General features: G+C 40.5%; 1 protein-coding gene across 9 annotated transcripts in view; it reads left to right on the plus strand.

Moving 5' to 3' along the window:
- Csp (Cysteine string protein) overlaps positions 1-20,102 on the plus strand; it is a 43,719-nt gene that overhangs the window by 23,343 nt on the left and 274 nt on the right. For 2 of the 9 annotated variants that reach the window (XM_076178372.1, XM_076178380.1), the window contains 5 exons: positions 1,507-1,560; positions 2,264-2,367; positions 6,655-6,702; positions 12,867-12,994; positions 18,121-20,102. The exon at positions 18,121-20,102 is cut by the window's right edge and continues 274 nt beyond it. In XM_076178372.1, coding sequence (XP_076034487.1) covers positions 1,507-1,560; positions 2,264-2,367; positions 6,655-6,702; positions 12,867-12,994; positions 18,121-18,161 — 375 coding nt within the window. In that variant the 3' untranslated portion in view covers positions 18,162-20,102. Of the gene's footprint in view, positions 1-1,506; positions 1,561-2,263; positions 2,368-6,654; positions 6,703-12,866; positions 12,995-15,703; positions 18,090-18,120 lie in introns of those variants that run through there. The other 7 variants (XM_076178393.1, XM_076178405.1, XM_076178399.1 and 4 more) reach the window with 4 other exon arrangements.

A 20,102-nucleotide genomic window follows, 5' to 3' on the forward strand; every position in this document is an offset into this window, starting at 1 on the left:
CTCATCATCCATGTAGTGAAAAGCCATTTTAATCTTCTACAGCAGTGTGTACATCTCTCCCATAATCCTGCTGATAGGTGTGTCAGGTAACAGGTTGTCTTTTATCAACACTCCTCATTCTTTCTCCTATTTTGCTTTTGTAATGGGTACTTTTCCCAAGGAAGTTCAGTGTTTCACCTCTATTACCCATTTCCAAATATTTTGCATTTTTTGGTATTGATTTTCGTTTCTCATTCTTGGATCCATACCAAAAAATAGTGTCTAGATCTTTTTGCAATACTCTATGGTCTTCCTCATTTTTCATTCTCGTGATTTTCGCATCATCTGCAAATATGTTGGCTTCGCTTGTTGTACCTACCATAATGTCGTTGACATAGACAAGAAACATTTATTGGTGCAAGCACTGAACCTTGAGGAACTCCACTTCTTATTGCTATCTTGACATCTTATCCTTTACTACAGTCCTCATGTATCTTCCCTTCAAAAACTCTTAACTATTCAAATAGTTTGCCTCCCACTCCAAAATGTTCCAATTTCCTCGTAAGTTGACTGTGAGGTACTTTTATTGAAATTTTTCTCTAGGTCAAGGTACACACAGTCCACCCAGCCCTCTCTCCCTTGCAGCACATCAATCACTCTCAAGTAAAAGCTTAAAAGGTTCGGCACACATGGCCTTCAAGATCTGAAGCCCAACTGACTGTCTGTCAGAATGTTAATCTCTTCAAGATATTGATGTATCGATCTTTTACAAACCTTTTCACATAATTTCAGTGATACCGGCCCATAACTAAGTGGTGTCTCTTTTCTTCTACCTTTGTGAAATGGAATCACATATGCCCTTTTCCAATCAACCTTTTTTTAATGAACAGAAGGAAGCTCATTGGTCGAGCAGGTTAGGGTGTTGTCTTGCAGCAAAGGTCAAGGAGATGGTGGCTTGAACCCTGCCACTGGTGAAGTTGAACCAAGGGCATGGTTCATTAACTTCACTCTACAAGGTTCTCTGTAATGGCCACTGTCCTGGCCTCTCCAAAGTGAGGTGGGGGTGGGGTTTTTTGGTTGTGATGCTAAACCTTATCATAAAAATAAAACTGAGTCATGTCCATTAGTTGTTCCTTCATTCTTTAAGATCATATAAGATCCTGAGGCTTTCGTCACATCCCATGATCCCGAAAGATTGAGTGCTTCCCTTGGTTCTACATTTGTATCTTCTAAACCCGAGTTTTTGCTCTCTTTGCTTTCCTCAAAAAATTGCTCTTTTGTGAAGACCAATTGTGTGTGTGTGTGTGTACATACATGTATATAAATTTCACTTGAAAATAAGAAATACAAGTTCATTAGCTTTTTCAGGCTCACAATAATCCCATGTGGATGTGAATTAATGCTGAATGTTGTAAAAATAAAACTCAGTGGAAATTAAACTTGGGGTGCTGGTAGTTGTGTTTATAAGTCACCTTATGTTATGTAGTGCTCTAGTAATTGCCTTCCTCCCTGCACTCCCTTCTTCAGCGCAACCATGCGGAGAATGTAGACCCCAGTCAACAGAGTTCACCCAAAGCTCCGGTAAGGACAAAATCTTTGGGCCGTCAAGGTCACAGTAGAGGTGTTTTGATTGTCTGCATAAATTACATATCTATAAGTCTAAAGCCTCCTAAATCTGGGAATGGTTATATCATAGATAATTTTGAGAACCAGATTAGAGAAATGTAGTAGTTGATAAAGTTCATGAAGGCATATACATACTCTGTTGGTTGTTTTGTGATTGTTACCAAAAAACACTCAAAATATTTCATGTTTTTAGCTTGCATGTAATCTTGGCTTTTTACAATATTTTTCTTGTTTGTTGAGCTTTCATTTGCATGAACTTATCATGTGACATATAAGGCATATACTTAAAAAGTTATTTCATCCACCTTGTGTGGCTCCTATTGTGCATGACCAAAGAAAAAGTGTGTTTATCTATAATTCTCAAATTGGCACATCTGAAAGAGGATTCATACCATGACACCTCTACTGCACAGTAGGTAACAAATGATTATATTCTATTGCATAAGTTGACATTTTCATTGTTCAGGAGCAAAAAAAATATTAGTATAATAACAGTAATGGTAGAGTCAAGTTAGGCATTTTTATGACGTCGGGTTTTCAAAAGTAGTTGTGTAAACTCTGAGTACAAGTGGTCAGATGAGATCACAGTGCATCACACACTTCAAGGAAGCTTTTAGAATAGGTAAAATCGACTATGAGTTGTTGTTATGTGTTGCAGGAGGACCTAAGCGATGAAGACCATGAGGCTGCTGGTGGTGAAGCTGCTGCAGGAGGTGCTCAGGAACCTGTTATGTCACAGCCCCCATCAACAAACCCATTCAGGTTAGCAGCTCTTTGCAGACAAGAAAGTTTTGTTCACGTTGATGTACAGCTGTATTTATTGTAATGTTGTCATAGAGCTGTGAACTTCCCACCCATGGAAGATCCTCCACAGTGTTAACTAATTTGTGGTGATTGAGAAACTTGTTTTTGTGCATGTTTTCGTTGGTTTTCAGCTGGTAGAATGCTTTTATTTACATATGCAAGGACCGTATTTAAAGCTGATCCTTAATGAATAAATAGAAAAGTAGAAGTATGCTGGTAGAGTACATCAAAAGAGAAAAGTATCCTGGGGAACATGTATGCTTGTACAGTCACTGAGGATTATTTTCAGGATGCAGATTTTCTATTTTTTGAGGAAAAAGTGGCTGATACAATACGAGGTCTTGCTTGACTGGGGCCTAACATCTAGTATATACAGGACAATCACAGTCCATGCAAAGCATCACGGAGAAAACCGAAAAAATAAAAAAGAATTAATTTCATTAGAACCATAGCAAGCACTGGATTTGGACGACAGAAGAAAAAATTGTAGATTTTATAGAAACTGCTCTAGACTATGCTTCTTCAGCTTGGTTCTTTTTAAAATGATTCTATTGCTCCAGTTCTCTCTTGGGGAGACATGTAACCTCCAGGAAGGCGCTTTGGCCACTGGTTGAGCCCATAAAACACTTGGTGAAGAGCTTTTGTGTTTAGGGGAGAGTGAGTGTAGGACAGCATAGCATAGTGTTCCTTGTTTTAGCTTTGGTATCTGCATTTAGGGCAGTATGTGTTTGTTGTCAGGCCATTTGAATGTTGGTTATAGTTTATTGGTGGATGATTACCTGGATGTCCTTGTGCAATTCATGCTTGCTTGTCTTGGGGTGATTTCTCTCCTATGATAATGAAAAGAAATTGGTAATCTAGGAGTGTCTAATCAGAATTGCATTTATCCACTTGAAATATACATGGCTGAATATGTGTTTATGGAGTCCTGATGAGTCATTCTTCTATCCAGATCCTGTGCTTGCAACTGTTCTATGTTTGTTCAGTTTCTTGTTTGTCTTCACTGATGTCTTGCATGTGAAGGTTGTATATCAGATGTGAAGCTAAGTATTTTAGGGTTTTTATCCAGTGGGAGGGATTGGTGGTTGATTTGATCTCTGGAAACTTTTTTGATTTATAAACGTTAATGGTAAGTAAAGTCCATGGGGTACTTCTAGGGGAATAAGACATTCTATTTTGTCAGCTGTAATTCTAGCTCATTGAGGTAAGTATGAGAGTTCATTGCTAACTCGTAGTTGCAGTGCTGAGCTATTATTGGTAAGTTATCTGCATGTGGGAGCTATGATGTGCTCTGTGTTATGTGGGAAGGTTGGGTTAGTTAGTAGTGGTAATATGATTACTCATTTGGGGGCTGTAGATCCTTGATAAATAGTTATCCTGAGTTACTCGGCATTCTCTGCCAACGAGGAAGTTTGTCCCTCATTTCTTGTTGCTGTTGTGCATTCAGATTACACATTTTTTTTTTTTTTTTGTGGAATGGATTGAAAGACTACTGAAAGTTGTTTATATCCATTGTCACTGTTATCATTCTGTCAGGTGGCACTTTCATGTTGAAGCCTTCTAGTACTTGTTGGGCAAGGTTTGTGAGCAGTATCCTGATGAAGTGTCCCTTTTTAAGCCATGTTGAAAATAACAACACCTCTTGCCTTGAGTTTCACTCGCTGGAAACCTGCAGACCCATAGCAACTGGGAACAGTCCTTGGAGCCTCCCTATAGTTCTCTGGGAAGAAACTTTTGGACTAACGTCATACTGTATTTGTTTGGGACTGTGTCGCTAGTGTGTAGTAATAGTAGGAGAGGAACAGTTGCCAACTGTCAGCTCCCCTTGTTCGAGTAGGTGGAGGATATACAGTTAGAACTGATAGAGAAAGGTCTTGACCTTGCTCAGAGACCAAGTATGTGGCCCTTTGGGCTGCACTTCCACATGAAGGTGTGGATGTTGACGATTTTTCAAGATGAAGGGGCAGGGAGGTGATTTTCTCTGACATCACATCGTGCATTACCAGTTTTTGCCGATGATTGTCATTGATCCTAACCTGTGGTGATTTGGTGAGGTTGGCGAATGCATTCCGATTCTAGGTCCATTTGCACCCCTTTCCTTTTCAGTATTTGTCAGCTCCCTTTCTAATACTTGTTTTACTTCCTTCCAAAACATATCTATTCTTTTCATAGTTTTGTCGAGTATCTACCCTACTTTTCACCTGTTGCCCCTGTGGCCTACCTCACCTAGTGTTTTGTTCATGGTAGGTCCTATGGGCTCACTCAACCTGAGAATATGGTATTGATGTTTAAGCAGGAAGACAAAGATCTGAATTTTGAATTCACTTGTGTTCCCTTTTTAGCCATACAGCTGTTAAACTTGGACATTGAATGCTGATTTGAAAAGTCATCTTGACATCTTTGGTACCTTTAGAATGATTGTCAAACCAGCAATTGCTCTGTGATAGTGAAGGCCTGTAACCAGTATAATTTATGAACATCAACTCTGGGTTTAAGGTGCATGTGGCACACTTCCCTGATGTTGATCCCACTTGTAAGGCGATCTCTACAGGAGAGAACCCACAGTGGAGATGAAGGGGAAGCTCATAGAACTCACGGATAGGCAAATCCATTCATCATCGTATCTTGTTGCACCAGAACCATGTCCATACAAGGGCAGTTTCATTTGCTTCCCTAAGGTCTTGGTCGGAGCAATGGGGACTCAATGGACAGCAATGGGGACTCATTGGACCTCCATTGATCCTGCAGAAGGCTGTTTGTAATAGGAAGGGTGGCTGCATGGGGGCTTGCTTGAAGGAACCATGGGATTGGTATTGGTGTGCGATTGAAATGATGCTACGTATCGCAAATGCTTCCAGTAGATGACGATGATGATATTGACTGGTTTTTGGAGGTAGGGAGAATGGAGATGACCCACATGTTTATCAACCAGAATGATGTCATACAGGTAACCATCATTGGTCCCACCTATTATTATTACTGTAAATTTTTTATCATTATTATTACCCACATCTTCATTTTCTTTAACCATCTCCAGTCCCCTGGGGCATTGAGGAAGAGGGGAATGTCTGTTGAGGAAGGGAGAAGGCAGAAGGTAGGGGTTTATGGAGGATGGCTTTTTATGGATGATATTGTGATACATGGAAGGGAGTGGGGGGTTAGGGAGCGGTTATTTGTGAATGATATTTTGATGCAGCCTGAAGTGATTTTTCCATGTTTTCAGTGGTATTGCATGAGGGGGGTCGCCAATTAAATGTAGCAGCCTTGCTGTGGGTGTGCTTTGTCTTGCTGCATTGCTTCTGACCTAGGGTGATGGGTGATGTGCAGGGATGACCCCTTCATTTAGTAGGAGCCAAGATGGGAGGGGAGGAGGGAGGGGGGGTGACTGGGGGTGGAATGAGAGGGGATGAAATGGGTGGGAGTGGAATTATGTCTTTTGACTTTGGCTACCTCCCTTGTAAGGGAGAAAAAGCCATTGGTATATGTATTATTATTATTATTACTGTTGTTACTAGTGTTCCTCATGGTTTAATCTTTGTGTCAATATCATTACCATTACTGTTGTAGATAACATCAGTATTTATCCAAAGGGTGGATGAAATGAATTTTAGGAATATTAAAAAAGCATTTTGATCCATGTTGTAAATGCTCACGGCATGGGTAGTTATGTTGTAGCTATACTTGGAACTGCGTTGGTTAGATATTGCAGTCCGAGATAATTTGCATTTAGATAGGAGTTCACAGTTGTCATGTCTCAGTTCACTTGATTAAGAGTAGCATCTAATATGTCAAGGGGGTATGTGGCCATTATATCTTGAAAAGATAGAATCAAATTGTGAGGTCAGTTTCAAAGTAGGTAAGTGTTTATTGGTAATGTGTTAAGTGACCCTTCATTCCCAAAGTGGAGAGATGGCAAGGATGGTTGAATGGTTTTATTTGCTTGTTGTGGGTGTGTGCTTTGACTTTGCCATCCCCCTTTAGGGGGGAATGTGCCTTTGGTACACATTTTTATAAAGATGATATGAAAGTTTTATTTTCTGACTTTAAACTTTGACAATTTAAATTTTTTCTGTGATTGCAGAGAGCTATGAACAGGACTAAATCCATAATTTGTGTAGATAAAGGATACAGCTTAGGAAACAAAATGTAGTTAGTTTACCCTTTTGTTGAGCACTGAGACCTACACCTAATCCTGGAATTTCAGTAAATTTTCACTTTTACTGTATTCTATTACTAATGTTACAGATCACAGGAGCAGAAGCCTGACACGCAAACTTCCACTAACCCATTCAGGTAGCGCACAGTAGCCGTAGGCCTAGAATATATGCTTGCAGCTTATAACTTAATGAGTGTCGGCTCATCCTAACTTCAGTATTTTTTTTCATTGGTTGTTTGGTTTGCATGCAAGTTTATGTTGGTGCAGGCCAAGAGGACAGGCTTAGAAAGTACAACTTTCATTTGAATTCTTATTCCTTGCCTTGGCCTCTTTGTGTGCAGGATTTTTCACAGTGTATGGTTTGTATGTATTTGGTTTACTTAAACTGCACACATCGATCGAAAAAATTGGCTTGCTGCATTGATATACATAGAATGCATAGTTCATTTTGCCTAACAAGTTGTGGTCTGGGCAATGACAGGATAGAATACATTTGTAGATGTCAATTTTATGGTTATTTTTCCGTAGAGATACTTGATACTTGAAGAACTTTTGTTTAACACATCCTTATCTAGCTAATGCATATTGCTGTGTCCCATAAAGGTTATTCTCAAACTGAATATGCCAAGCTGCCTTTTTTTTTTTTTTTTTTTCCCCACACCTATATGCCATTTCCTGCATAGTGAGGTAGCTAGACATGCTCCCTCAGTCTCATCCATGTACTCTTTAACTGGCTGAATAACAAACCTAGAGTTTTCTGTGATGCTGCACTCTTTGGAGAACTTATGAATATACTATTACTGAGAGCAAGAATGGATAAAGTGATAAATATAGAGGTGAGGAAGAGAATGGGGTGGAAAGAGCTGCTGGATTAGAGTGACCATATTTCTGAGGTGGTCAGGGCATATGGAAAGAATGAGGAAAAACTATCAGAAGGAAAGGTGGTAAGCAGAAGTGGATGGATAGGGTGAAGGGGGCTTTTGATGCACACAGAATGCCTGTTGAGCAAGGAAGAGAGAGTGCAAATGTTAGGAGTGAGATTCCAAATGGATATAAAGATTCTACTGCCCAAAGAATTTTTTCACATTTGTCAAAATCTTGTGAATGAACGAGGGAGTGGGACACAATATGATGAAGTGGTGGCAGTAGACCAGCTCCAGCTGTTGGACCCTGCTATGGAAGAACTGTACTTTGCTGCAGTGCCCTTGACCTAAGTGGTGTAGCATAGTACAGGAATGACCCCTCATTAATGAGGTACTGTGATGGGAGGGACATTGAATGGGTTTTGATTGTGTATGAAGTCGGGCAGGAGACATGGCAGTACTGCGGGTGGGAGAGACAGAGATGACCCTTCATCCATGAGGAGCTAAGATGAGAGGGAGGCAAAGGTGATGGATGCGAGTGGTTGTGTGCCTTTTGACTTTGTTCCATCTTATATAAGGCGGGAAAAGCTCTCGGTATATATAGATAAAGTGGAGTGATGTTTTGATTTGGCCAACCCTCCTAATAATGGGGAAAGGGGCTTTGGTAAATGTATTATTGGCCTTTGAATCAGCGGGTGAGGTAGCAAGTGCAGTAGGACTTTGTTTGGTTTTCTTGGGTTTTAACCAAACTCCAGCCTTGGTATCAAGACCATATTTGATAGTGAGGGTGTGGATTAAGAAGTTACACATGCTGAAAGCCACCACCCCCCTACCCTGCAGGATATTGGCCTAGGACATTCCCAATAAATAATGATAATTGTTGCCTTGAGTTCTGCTGAATGGGGGAGGGGAAAGAAAAAAAGAAAAATAATCTTGCTATATTCGGTAATGGTCCTCGGGACCTTCCACAGATCTCTCTGGGAAATAAAGTCTTGTGTTATATGGTATGTGTCCATGACGCTTGTCAGTGAGAGAAAGAGGGGAGTATTTCCCAGTTGAAGCTAGCAGAGATATCAGGGTCAGTGTGGAGTACCAACCCCTTGGGCTGGACCTGTTGATGGAAATGGTGTTGAAGGGTTTTGAAGATGGTAGAGAAAAGATTCTGTATGTTTGTCTATCTATGTCTGCCCACCTGCTGGCCAGTCTGTCTCATAGGACCACTTGTCCCCGTTGTTGGTTTCTGGAAATTGCAGGACAACTGGCGAGTAACTTCTGAATTTCAGCTTGAGTATCTGGCATTGTAGACCTGTGATCATCCATTATTATTTATGTGTTAGTGGTGTGATAGGAGAAACCAAGAGGTCTCGTGTTTTAGAAAACATTTAGTTGTAATGTGCAGGTGTGTATTCGCATTTATGTGCAGCAGTTTGTTAAATATGGAGTGACTGATGTTGCATGTTTGTGTATGTATATATTATAAATTTTAGTTCATCATTGCTTAGTTTGAATCTACTTAAATTTGGTCATATAATATCTTTAGGAAGGCTGTTCCAATGCTTTGTTTAGGGAGCTGAATCTTTTTATTTTCTTTGCTCCCATCTCTCCCAATTAGTGATTTTACAGGACCGAGGAACCAGTGAAGGGTACCTGCAAGCGAGAGAATCCCCTCCTTGCCACTCATCATCAAAACTTGTTGACACGCTCACCTCTATTTAGAGGCACAGCCCCGCAGGGCTGACACTCGTTCCCCAGATCAAACCCAGATCTCTCTGTATCAACTTCAGCTGTATTTCCTCCATGTTTTCACATGAGAACTGGCAGCTAGCAATGGCTGTCCTCATTCTACTACTATAAGCCATTAACATGGAAACTTCCACACAAAATAAATACTCAATGGTTTTAAGTTCCCTTTTAAAGGAGTCACTGGAAGGGAGTTCTGATTTTTGCCAACCTGTGTTGTTACTGTTTTTTCTATCCATCTACCTATATTCCAAGGGCTTTTTTCCCCCTTATAAGGGAGGTAGCCAAGTTAAAAGGCATGAACCCACTCCCACCCATTCCACTCCCATCCACCACTGTTTACCCCCTCTCTCATCTTAGCTCCTCGTGGATGAAGGATCATCCCTGTCCCCTGCCCATTTCCCTGAGTCAGAGGCAATGCAGCAAAGCACAGTACATCCACAGCAAGGCCACTTCACTTAATCGGTGACCCTCCAGCGTGGGAGGGGGATTGGGATGACCCTTCATCCATAAAGTGCTAAGAAGGGAGAGGTGGTGCCTGGGTTTTGATAGGTGAAAGATGAGTGTAAGGTAGATGTATGTTTTCATTCAGCAACTTAACTAATAAGGGGGAGAAGGCCTTTTTGTATACATGTATATATTTGTGTGTGTGTGTGTGTGTATATGAATATATCACACACGCACACACGTACATGATTTTAAGAATAAACTGGATGCAGAGAGATACGAAAATGGGTCACTACGAGCATAGCTCTTGTCCCGTAAAATACAACTAGGTAGATACATATATACATACATATATATATATATACATATATATATAACATATATATATATATAATATGTGTGTGTGTGTACACCAAGGGCTTTCCCCCTGTCCAGGGAGGTAGCCAAAGTCAAAAGGCATTCTTCTCTCAGCCCTTTCATCCCCACCCATTCCGCTCCCATCCATCACCCCTTCCTCTTATCTTGGCTCCTCCTGGATGATGGGTCCTCCCTGTATCTCACCCATCACCCTGGGTCAGAAACAGTGATGCAAGACACAGCACATCCACAGCAAGGCTGCTTCATTTAATTGGCAACCCATCCCCCTCTCGGTCCCCTCATGCAGAAACATTGAAGATAGGATGAAATCCCTTCAGGATGTTTCAAAATATCATTCACACACAACCACTCCTTAACCCCTCATCCCCCATCCGCTCCCTTCTGTTCATCACAGTATCATCCATACACAGCCATTCTCCACTCACCCCTATCTTCTGCCTTCTCCCTTCCTTCTTCAACTGACATCCTCCTCTTGCTCAACACCCCTTTCACCCCTTCCATCCATCTCATCATCAGTCACCCCCTCATGTTCATCTCCCTCTGCCTTCCACACTTCTTTCATTAATCTTTCTTCTTGTTCTTTCCATGTGTCCAAACCATCCCAATACTCTTTCATCAGTCCTATCTCCCATCGCCCTCTGCCTTCCACACTTCTTTTACTAATCTTTCTTCACTTGTTCTTTCCATGTGTCTAAACCATCCCAGTACTCTCTCATCAATCCTATCTCCAATCTCCTTTTCCACCCTCACTCTCCTCCTCACCCCCTCATTTCTCACTCTAACCTTGTAACCCTTGACATACTTCCCAGACACTTCATCTCAAACACATTTAAACTCTTCCTCTCTTATGTTCATGTCTCTGCCTAATGCAGTTCTGTCAGCACAATCACTCCATACAGTCTCGTATTAGCATCCATTCCCAAATGTCTATTTCTCATTACACTTTTAAATCCCCCAAGGCACTTGCTTCTCTCAACCTACAATCTACCTCCACCTCCATTCCTCCCTTTCCAGCCACATATGACCCCAAGTACCTAGAGCTATCCACTTCTTCCATCCTCTCTCCTTTAAGACTCTTACAATTTGGTGCAGTCCTCTCCCCTTGTACATCTCATCACCTTACTTTTACCCACATTTACATTAAATTTTCTCCTCTTGCTTATCTTCCCAAACTCCATGACTAATTCCCTTAAACCCTCCTCTTATCCTGCCACATGTGCAGTGTCATCAGCAAACAACAACTGGCTCACCTCCCACTTTTTTCCATTTTCTTTAACCATCTCTAATCCCCTGCCCATTACCCTCACATTTACCTCTTGCACTACCCCATCCATGTACATGTATATATATATATATATTTTCTCTCTATACATATGTACAAGCCTTCTCCCCCCTTTTAAGTAGGGCCACTGAGTCGAAACATACAATCTCAACCATCACCTTGCCCATCAAAACCCATGCATTACCTCTCCCATCTTAGCACGTTGTGGATGAAAGGTCATCAGTCTCCCTCTGCCACACTGCTTAGGTCAAAGGCAGTGCATAAAGACACAGCACCTCCACAGCAGAGCTTGACAGCCGGAGATGGTTTATTCCCACAGCATAATTATGTGGTGACCCCATCCTCATCCACTCAAAACATTTATGGAGAAGCTAAGAACATTCTTTCATCCATCCATAATCTTTTGCATTCTTGCTCAACAGATATTCCTCTTGCATCCAGCACCCCCTTTACCCTCTAGCCACCTCATTCTTGGTCACCCTCTCAAGTTTCCTTTTCATTTCTGCTCTCCACGTGTTCTGCAGGCCCCAGAACACTTGCCATGGATTGCTTGTCTTTCCTTGCCCATTTTTTCCATATACCTAAACCACCTGAAGATGATCCACCGTATTTGATAGATGTCTTACAAACCCTGTTCTCAGCCTTCTGAATTTCTCACTCAGCCTTCAGCCTGAGCCCAAGATCTGTCAATTCTGATAGCTTCCCCCCCCCCCTTTTTAACAGCCCAACATTTCTTCTCCATAGAGATCTGTGGGAGGTCCCACAGACCATTGCTAGATAGTGTGGTCTGCAGGTCTCCTGTCTGTGACACTTAGGGCAGCAGTCATCATTAGGTTTTCCACAAATATCATTGTAATTGAAGACAGCTGAGACATGGGGATTTGGTAATCATAGTTGAAACTGTGGGCATGTAAACTGGGAAATAAACCTGTCAAGAAGTTTTGATGAGGGACTAAGACTTCTTTGAATATTATACAGAATAACTGCTGCATATTTATTGACCTTTTCTACATGGATGTATGTCTGCCATATGGCCAGCTTGCAAGCAGGCCCTCGTTAATATTGACTTGAGAAAGAAAGACTACATAATTCCTGAATTTTGGAAAACATTAAATTTATTTAGTAGTAACCATATTTCTTGTACTACAGTTATATCACAAATACTGTACAGTTGATATTTTACAAAATACTTGTTAAAGCTTTACAGTTATATGAAACTAGTAAAGCTTTAGTAAGAAGATAGGAGAAAGGAAAAAAAAATAGCTGTTTCCTTGGTGGGTCAGGGGTAGTGATGTGGTGGGATGGATATTATGGACAATGTCTGGTATTGAAATAAATTTAATTTTTAGGAATATCAAGAATGACTAAATGAAGAATGCTACAATGGAAGAAAGCACACAAACCAAGTCAGAATTGTAACTTGCTAATATGTTGGTTGATCAGCTAGAATTTATCTTTAATTGTAAAACTTCTCTTGAAGTGAAATGTCAAAGGTTGAAGTTTCTTTAAGGGAATAAAGATGAGTAATAAACTTTTTTAAAGTGTTGTTTGAACAATAGTTTAATTTTTTTCTCTCTCTCCCATCACATAGAGCGGGTGAAGGTGGTGCCCAACCTGTCTTTGCCATGCCCCCGCCTGCAGGCAACCCAACGAATCCATTCAGTGCCCCAACAGAGAGTACATCATTAAATGCCGGAGCTCAGCCAACCTACACTCCAGGTTAGTTCTGGATTCATTGATTTTATGTACTTTCCTATTGTATAATGTTTCGTACTTTTTCCGTGTATGTGTGTGTGAGAGAAAGTGACAGGGAGAGCAGCGACTGTTCCCGATCTCCATCTCCCTTGGCCCAAACTCACCCCAAAAGTGCTTTAGGCCACATGTGCAAGCGTTGATACTTTGCAACAATTTTCACTTGTACCTTGTTGGATGGCCACCTTGCCCTTATAAAAGGGAAAAGGCCTTTTGGTATATGTATGTGTACTTTGTTAGATGTACAGGATCAGTGATGGGTACCTGCAAGTGTTGTTCATGTAAGACAGACAGAGAATATTACTCTGCCACACATCTTCAAAACACATCAATATCTTTGCCACAGTCAGGAGACATAGCTTTGAGGGGCTGACACTTCATCAATGGGCAGAGCCCAAGAATAATATCAATTTTGACTGTATCCTCCATCATTTCACATGAGGAGAGCTGACAAATGGTGACTGCTCCCCTCCTACAACACCTATAACCCATTGAAAGAGAAACAGTTCCTCACTAGTACAACACAGACAGTAGTCCAATCTATCTTAACAGAGAGAGGAACCAGTGAGGGGTATCTGTTTGTGGTGGTCCCACAAGATGGACAACTGAGCTGACCCATTTTCAAAACGTGTCCACCACCATCAAGAAGAAATCGGCACTCAGTCTCAGATTTCGCCCAAGATTTTTCTGTATCAGCTCCAACTGTATTTCTTACACTTTACACATGGAGAGCTAACAACTGTTGGCTGCTTCCCTCTTATACCCTTGCAATTACCCCACACGGCACTCCATGGCTACATGACACATCCCTAGCAGTCCCACCTTTACATCAAACCACTCACTCTCTCCATTTCTAATTTGAACACAGGCATACATATACAAACTTACATATACATGCATACATATACATATGTATATGAGAAAAAAAGATGAAGGCTGGGAACCATGATGGAATAAGAAAAATGCACAGGAATCGGAAACGGGTACTTTAATCCCAACATTTCAAACCCTTTCAGGGTTCACCCTAGGGGACTACAATGGTGAGGCAGTTAGATTCTCCTTTATATACATAAACATAGAAACATGTGGTTCACTTGACGACATTTCCCCACCCAGGGATTTCCGGTTGTGAGAGACATGGGAAGCCTGACTGTGTTGCGGAACTCCAGGTCAACTCCCAGGCATTTGGTAACATGAGTTTCCTTGAACAGGAAGAATGAGCATAGCCTGCATTCCTCTCCAAGTGAATCATATGTTTTTATGTTTACGTATATAAAGGAGGATCTAACACCTATTGATAACACAGAAACAGTCCTACATTAATCCAACACATTTAACAGTCCAAAGTTCGTTAAGGCAACAATTATTGTATTTCCTGTTATAGGGGGTATTTGGTCTCCTCACCTAAGAAACATGTTACATAAATAACTATAGAAAGTTGTTGTTGCAAAAGAAGATAGAAATCTTTAGGTAAGGAAGGTGGTTTGTGACAAAACCACTGAAAATTAAGTTCAGGTCATAAACCATGGTAATAGGCCATGAAATTTAGGCAACAAGGAAATGCAATGGGAAAAGAAAAGCAAAAACAGAGGAGTTTGTCAACAAATCAGAGAAAAAAATTAATGTATACACTCTTCTCCCACAAAATACAACTAGGTAAATACATACCAAAGGGCCTTTTCTTCCTTATAGGGGAGGGATTGGTTAAAATAAAGCATATCACCTCCCCATATCCATCCCATACCTGTCCAAGAAAACCAATCATTGCACCTTCCACCCTCACCTCATGGATAAAGGGTCATCCCTGGCCCCAGCCACACTACTCAGGTCAAATGCAATGCAGCATGACACAGCATTTCCACAGCAAGACCCAACAGGTAGTGTTCATCAAAGAATGCTGAAATGGTTTGGGCATATGGAAAGGATGAGTGATGAAAGACTATCAGAAAGTGTGGAAAGTGGAAGTAAATGGAAATAACTTGATGGGAGACTGAGAGGATTAGGTGGAAAGAAGAGGTGAAGGATTGTATGTAAGAGTAATGTCTGTTAAGCAAGGGAGAGACATTACAAAAGGTAGTAGTGAATGGAGAGTGGTTGTAAATGGATGAGGAAATGACATGACCCAAAGGGATATTATTGTTTGCTTCATGTATTTCTTGAATGGATGAAGGGGTGGTGGGTTGATACATAATGAAGTAGTGGAGGTAAATCAGCTTTAGCTGTTGGTTGGGCCCTGCTAAGTGCTGTGTCTGGCTGCATTGCCTCTGACCCATGCAGTGCGTTAGGAGACTGGGATGTCCATGAGGTGGTAAGATGGGGGGAACAGTGAGCGAGTTATTGGATGGGTGTAGGGTGGGTGTCTTTCTTGACTTGGCTACCCCCTGATAAGGGGGAAAAGGCCTTTTAGTAAAGTATGTATATTTATACACCAAAATAAACTTTAATTAGACAAATATATTGCTAAAGGATTTTGGGAGGTACTTTTAGAAACCCAATATAATCATGATTTTATTTCAAATTTTATATTGATCACATCAAAGTATTTGCAATTTAGCTGAATAAGCTTATTGTAACAAAGAATTGCATATTCCAAATCAATGCTGTTATAACATGAAAAGCCAGTGTCATTGCTGTAGCATTAGTCTGAGTTAATCCTTCCTCTCTGTTTCCTTGCAGTCCAAGGTGACCAGTAGATGTCATTATATTCTTTTCAGTAATTGTAAGTCTAATGTTTTTAGTAGCAGTTGACTGTTCAGCCATTGTTAGGCTGTTGCACTGTAGATATCTGCTTCTACCTGGCTCCTTGGAGCAGACACCAGTGATATGTCTGGTATAGTAATGCTTCAGTGCCAATAATGTTCACATGTTATTCTTGAATGATGGTTGTAGGCCACAGTAAGTGGTTTGTATGACAGACACTCACTGTAGTTGAAATGTCGGTTTTTCATGTATGTGTGTGTTTTCTGTGGGTGGAATACCTTATATCATTTTGTAATTAAGTACATTTCTTTGACATAAGAAATTTTAGCTTACCACTCAAGAACCCTAATTAGAACCGTATTCAACAAAAAGCTTTGCATGAAATTTAGCACCCACACAAATATTGCTCATCCTTATGTCACTTTTTACGTAAGGTTGCATTATCTTTGATTTCACCAATATGTACCAAGGGAGACACGAATGTTGATGTTCCACTGTTTATATTATGGTGTTGCTGTTGCTGTGAGATTTTTCATTTATCATGTTGGAAAAATTGTTTTAGGATTTTTTTTTTCCCATCCCTTTTTCTTTTATTCTTTTCTTTTTCTTTGTCTTTTTTTTCATTCCAACCTGGTTTGTTCATTACTATCCAAACATCTGCACTAGTTTCACTTTGCTTGTGCGTTTTGTTGATTTCTCAACGGTGAATTCTTAATTTCTTAGACATTGCAGCACATGAGGAGGTAAGGAGATTGTATCCTTGTTTGATTTAATACATGAAGGGCAAGAAAAAAAGTTGCCCACTTAACATCTTTTGCGGTGGTTGTAGGTACAAGGAGAACGGGTAATAAGAGAGGAGCCTCAAAAGAGGAAGTAAGTGACTTTCAGGAAAATGAAGGCTAGAAATAGATAGGTGTTATGGGGAATGTCAGACAAGGGTGAAGTAGAAATGGATCTAAATTGGACAAATTTAGATTTAAGAATGAAATAGGCAAGACCTGGTTTACCAAGAGAATGGTTAATGAATGGAACAGACTTGGTAACCATGTAGTCGAGTCCTGAAACTATCAGTCGTTTTAAGATGAGATTAGATAACTTTATGGATGAAAAGTGGTAAGGAACATGGAACGGTGTAGTGGAGACTTTGTGGTCTCTTGTAGACTCCTTCATTCATATGTTCTAGTTTTAGGGGAATGAGGGGTAAGATTGTTGAATATGTGCCTAAGTGAAGGAAGTGTTCTAGTGGCTTGGTGGAGTGCATGTAAACTCCATTATACAAGAGGAAGGGAGGCTAGAATGAGTGTAATAGTTTTAGACGGCTTTATCTGTTGAGTGTGGGTAAGGTGTATGGGCATGTCTTAATTGAGAGGATTAAGAAGGGATTGGAGGAAATGAGGGTAAAATTTAATGAACAGGAACCCAAAATTCCTTGGCCTCACTTTTTATATACACATGTTTTGCATACACATCAATGACCAAATAAGAAAATAAACACCAAGATTAGTAGCAAGTATAGATTCTGATCACCAGAAAGGAACTAATCACAATTTACATAGTTCATAACCACACACAACTCCAACACCAAGGCATAGCTCCCAACAATCAAGAAAACAGACACCTTAAATACTACATAAAACAAAGCAGTAAGAATAACAACAGGATGCGATAAAAATGTTGCAGTTGAATACTTACACGCATACACACACAATATCCCAATGGAGCAGCACATGAGAATGATAGGTACACAGATCTCTGCAGGAGCCCTCAATCTCACTTATCCATCACATAACACAAGGATAACCAACTTGAAAAAAAAAATATATGAACATCGTACTACTGTAACATCCATAACAACCCATCACTTGCTATTTCACAGTTGTACTCCCAACTGTACTTGCATGGGTCCCAGGGAGTGTTGCAGGTTACCCTGAGGCCCTGGATTTTCTACAGCCAATGGTTCTAGGTCCCTCCCATTAGTCTCTTTGTGAAGAAAGTTGGATTGTCGTCTGTGTTGTATTAGGACCGTTTTGTTTTCACAGATTTATTGTAGTTAGAGGAGGGGGAGCAGATGCTAGATTTTAGCTCTCCTTTTGTGAAAAAGGTTGAGGTGTTGGGCCGGGTCTGGAGAGTGTCGTCAGCCCCTGCCTCAGGTCTTCACCTCCTCGTGGAAGTGAAGATGTTGACAGGCGTTAGAGATGGATGTCAGGGAGGTGGTTCTCTCGCAAATACATCTTAAAGTCATGGAGGAACCCCACTTGCAGGGACCACATTATTTGTCCTGGGAGAAGTTAATTACCTTGTAAAACAGTAGACCATTGCTAGTGTAATTGTTGTGCTGTGTAATTATTGCTTCTTTACTACTTTGTTTTACATGTATGTATATTTATTTACAGGAATGTCACAAAATGCATCCCCTAGCCATGGATTACAGTAGGACAAGGGAATTCATACCAGGAAAAAAAAAAAAAAAGGAGATCAAGAAATGATCCAGAGAACAGGGCAAGCTGGGATAACTACCTAGGCCAAACCTGTGTAACCTAGAATGACAATTATTTGTGTATTCAGTTGATAAAACCTTGCAGTACTGCATGGTGTGGCTGAATTTGCATGGTGTCGTGTATGGGAGAGGAATGTAGTGTGCTGAGATCACATGGTTGCACTTTGTGTTCTAGGTATTTCTAACAAACGAGAAAATGTCATTTTAATAGTTAATTTTTTTTTTTTTTTTTTTTTTTTTCTTTTTTTTTTTTGATGTGCAGTAAAGGTGCTGTAACTGTCTTGTTAAAAGAAACATTCCAGCTTGCATCACTAGGAGTGTGGAGACCTTCGAGTTGTTGGGGCAAGGAAAGGAAAGGGAGATTGTAGCCTCAAAATTGAAGAACCAAAGATTACAGCATTTTGTGGGGGACAGTTATGGATAATAAAATGAAGAAATTTACCATCCTAAATGCTCAAGATGAATCTGGTAAGTTATACCATCAAATGAATTGGTACACATTTCGGTTTTATGTGCAAGAAAGAAAAGCTGAGTCACTGAAAGCCCTTAGTTTTTAACGGATACCACTAAGTAAGTTAGACAATTATTGATTTCTTTAGTCATGATGAAGTCTGAAAAGATGTAATACTGAAGATTCATAACTTCATAACTTGACAGATTTTGCTTGAGTGTTCTGGCCTTGTGATACATGCGAGAACGTGTCACTTACAAGGACTATTGTACTCCAGTGCCTCGAAACATCATTTTGGTGTATATTCTTGTCTCAGTGTTAATTTATTTGCATTACAGTATAATTTGATAGGTTATGTGCCAGTAATATTTATTTATGTGCAAGAGTTAAGTATTCACTTAAGTACACAGCATGTGCATAGATATACATTGTGTAAGTGTGTGTGTGTGTGCGCATGTGTGCGTGTGCGTGTGCATGCATGTGTGCACAGGTCCTAGAGGCTGCAGTGGTGATGTATACATTTCAAATACATAAAACAAGTGATTATTGGATTTGTGTGGATTGTTTCTTTGCATTGCCAGGCAGTAAAGAGTGGGAAGAGCCTATAAGAACATGTCTATTAGTGCATCCTCCTTCTCCCTGTTTGCCCACATTACTGCCCACAATGAGTTGTCTGCTCATGGGGACACTAGTTGTGTTATGTGTCTTTGAGTGATCATCTTTTTTTTTGCATTGTTTGGTTGACTGTAATTCTACTCAGACGGCATGGGATGGATCCAAATATGCTGATTATACAGGACACATGTACTTTGATCCTATTATGTATAACAAAGTATCTCTGTGATGTGTAGCTACAGACACAAACGTGACAAATGTGCTATTACATTCTCAAGCATTTAGCAGTAGCATTACCACTTAGGGCCATACCAAAGAAAAAAACCATCATCAATGAAGTCCACGGGTTTCTTCAGTTGTGAAGATACTGTTATAGCAGAATCAGACATCTCTTTCATGATTAAAAATATGATCAGTTGTTAGTACAGTCTTCCTATGGCCACCAGAATCTGGTTTTTACTTCAACATGGCTCTCTATCTACATACCAAAAGGTCTCTTCTTCCTTACAATAGAGGTAGCCAGCCATGACATAATGCACCCACACTCCACCAATCCAACACCCCTTTTGTTTTCCTCTCTGACCTCAGTTCCTCATGGATGAAGGGCCACCTACCTGCAGCCCCTGCAAACTGCCTGGTGCACCAGGTGCTAATACCCCTGCTGCCAAGTGTTTGAGGGTGTAAATGGATCATTTTGTTATCTTTAAGTTAGTAGCCACACATATAGAATTACCTCTCTTTGAAAAGCTCTAAGCATAGGATTTCTCTTGTATGAGGGGCTTGTTTCAACCCATTCTGTGCTATCTGAGTGG

The sequence above is a fragment of the Oratosquilla oratoria genome, chromosome 3 (assembly GCF_046742065.1).
Source record: "Oratosquilla oratoria isolate Oo_2021 chromosome 3, ASM4674206v1, whole genome shotgun sequence".
Classification (NCBI taxonomy): domain Eukaryota; kingdom Metazoa; phylum Arthropoda; class Malacostraca; order Stomatopoda; family Squillidae; genus Oratosquilla; species Oratosquilla oratoria.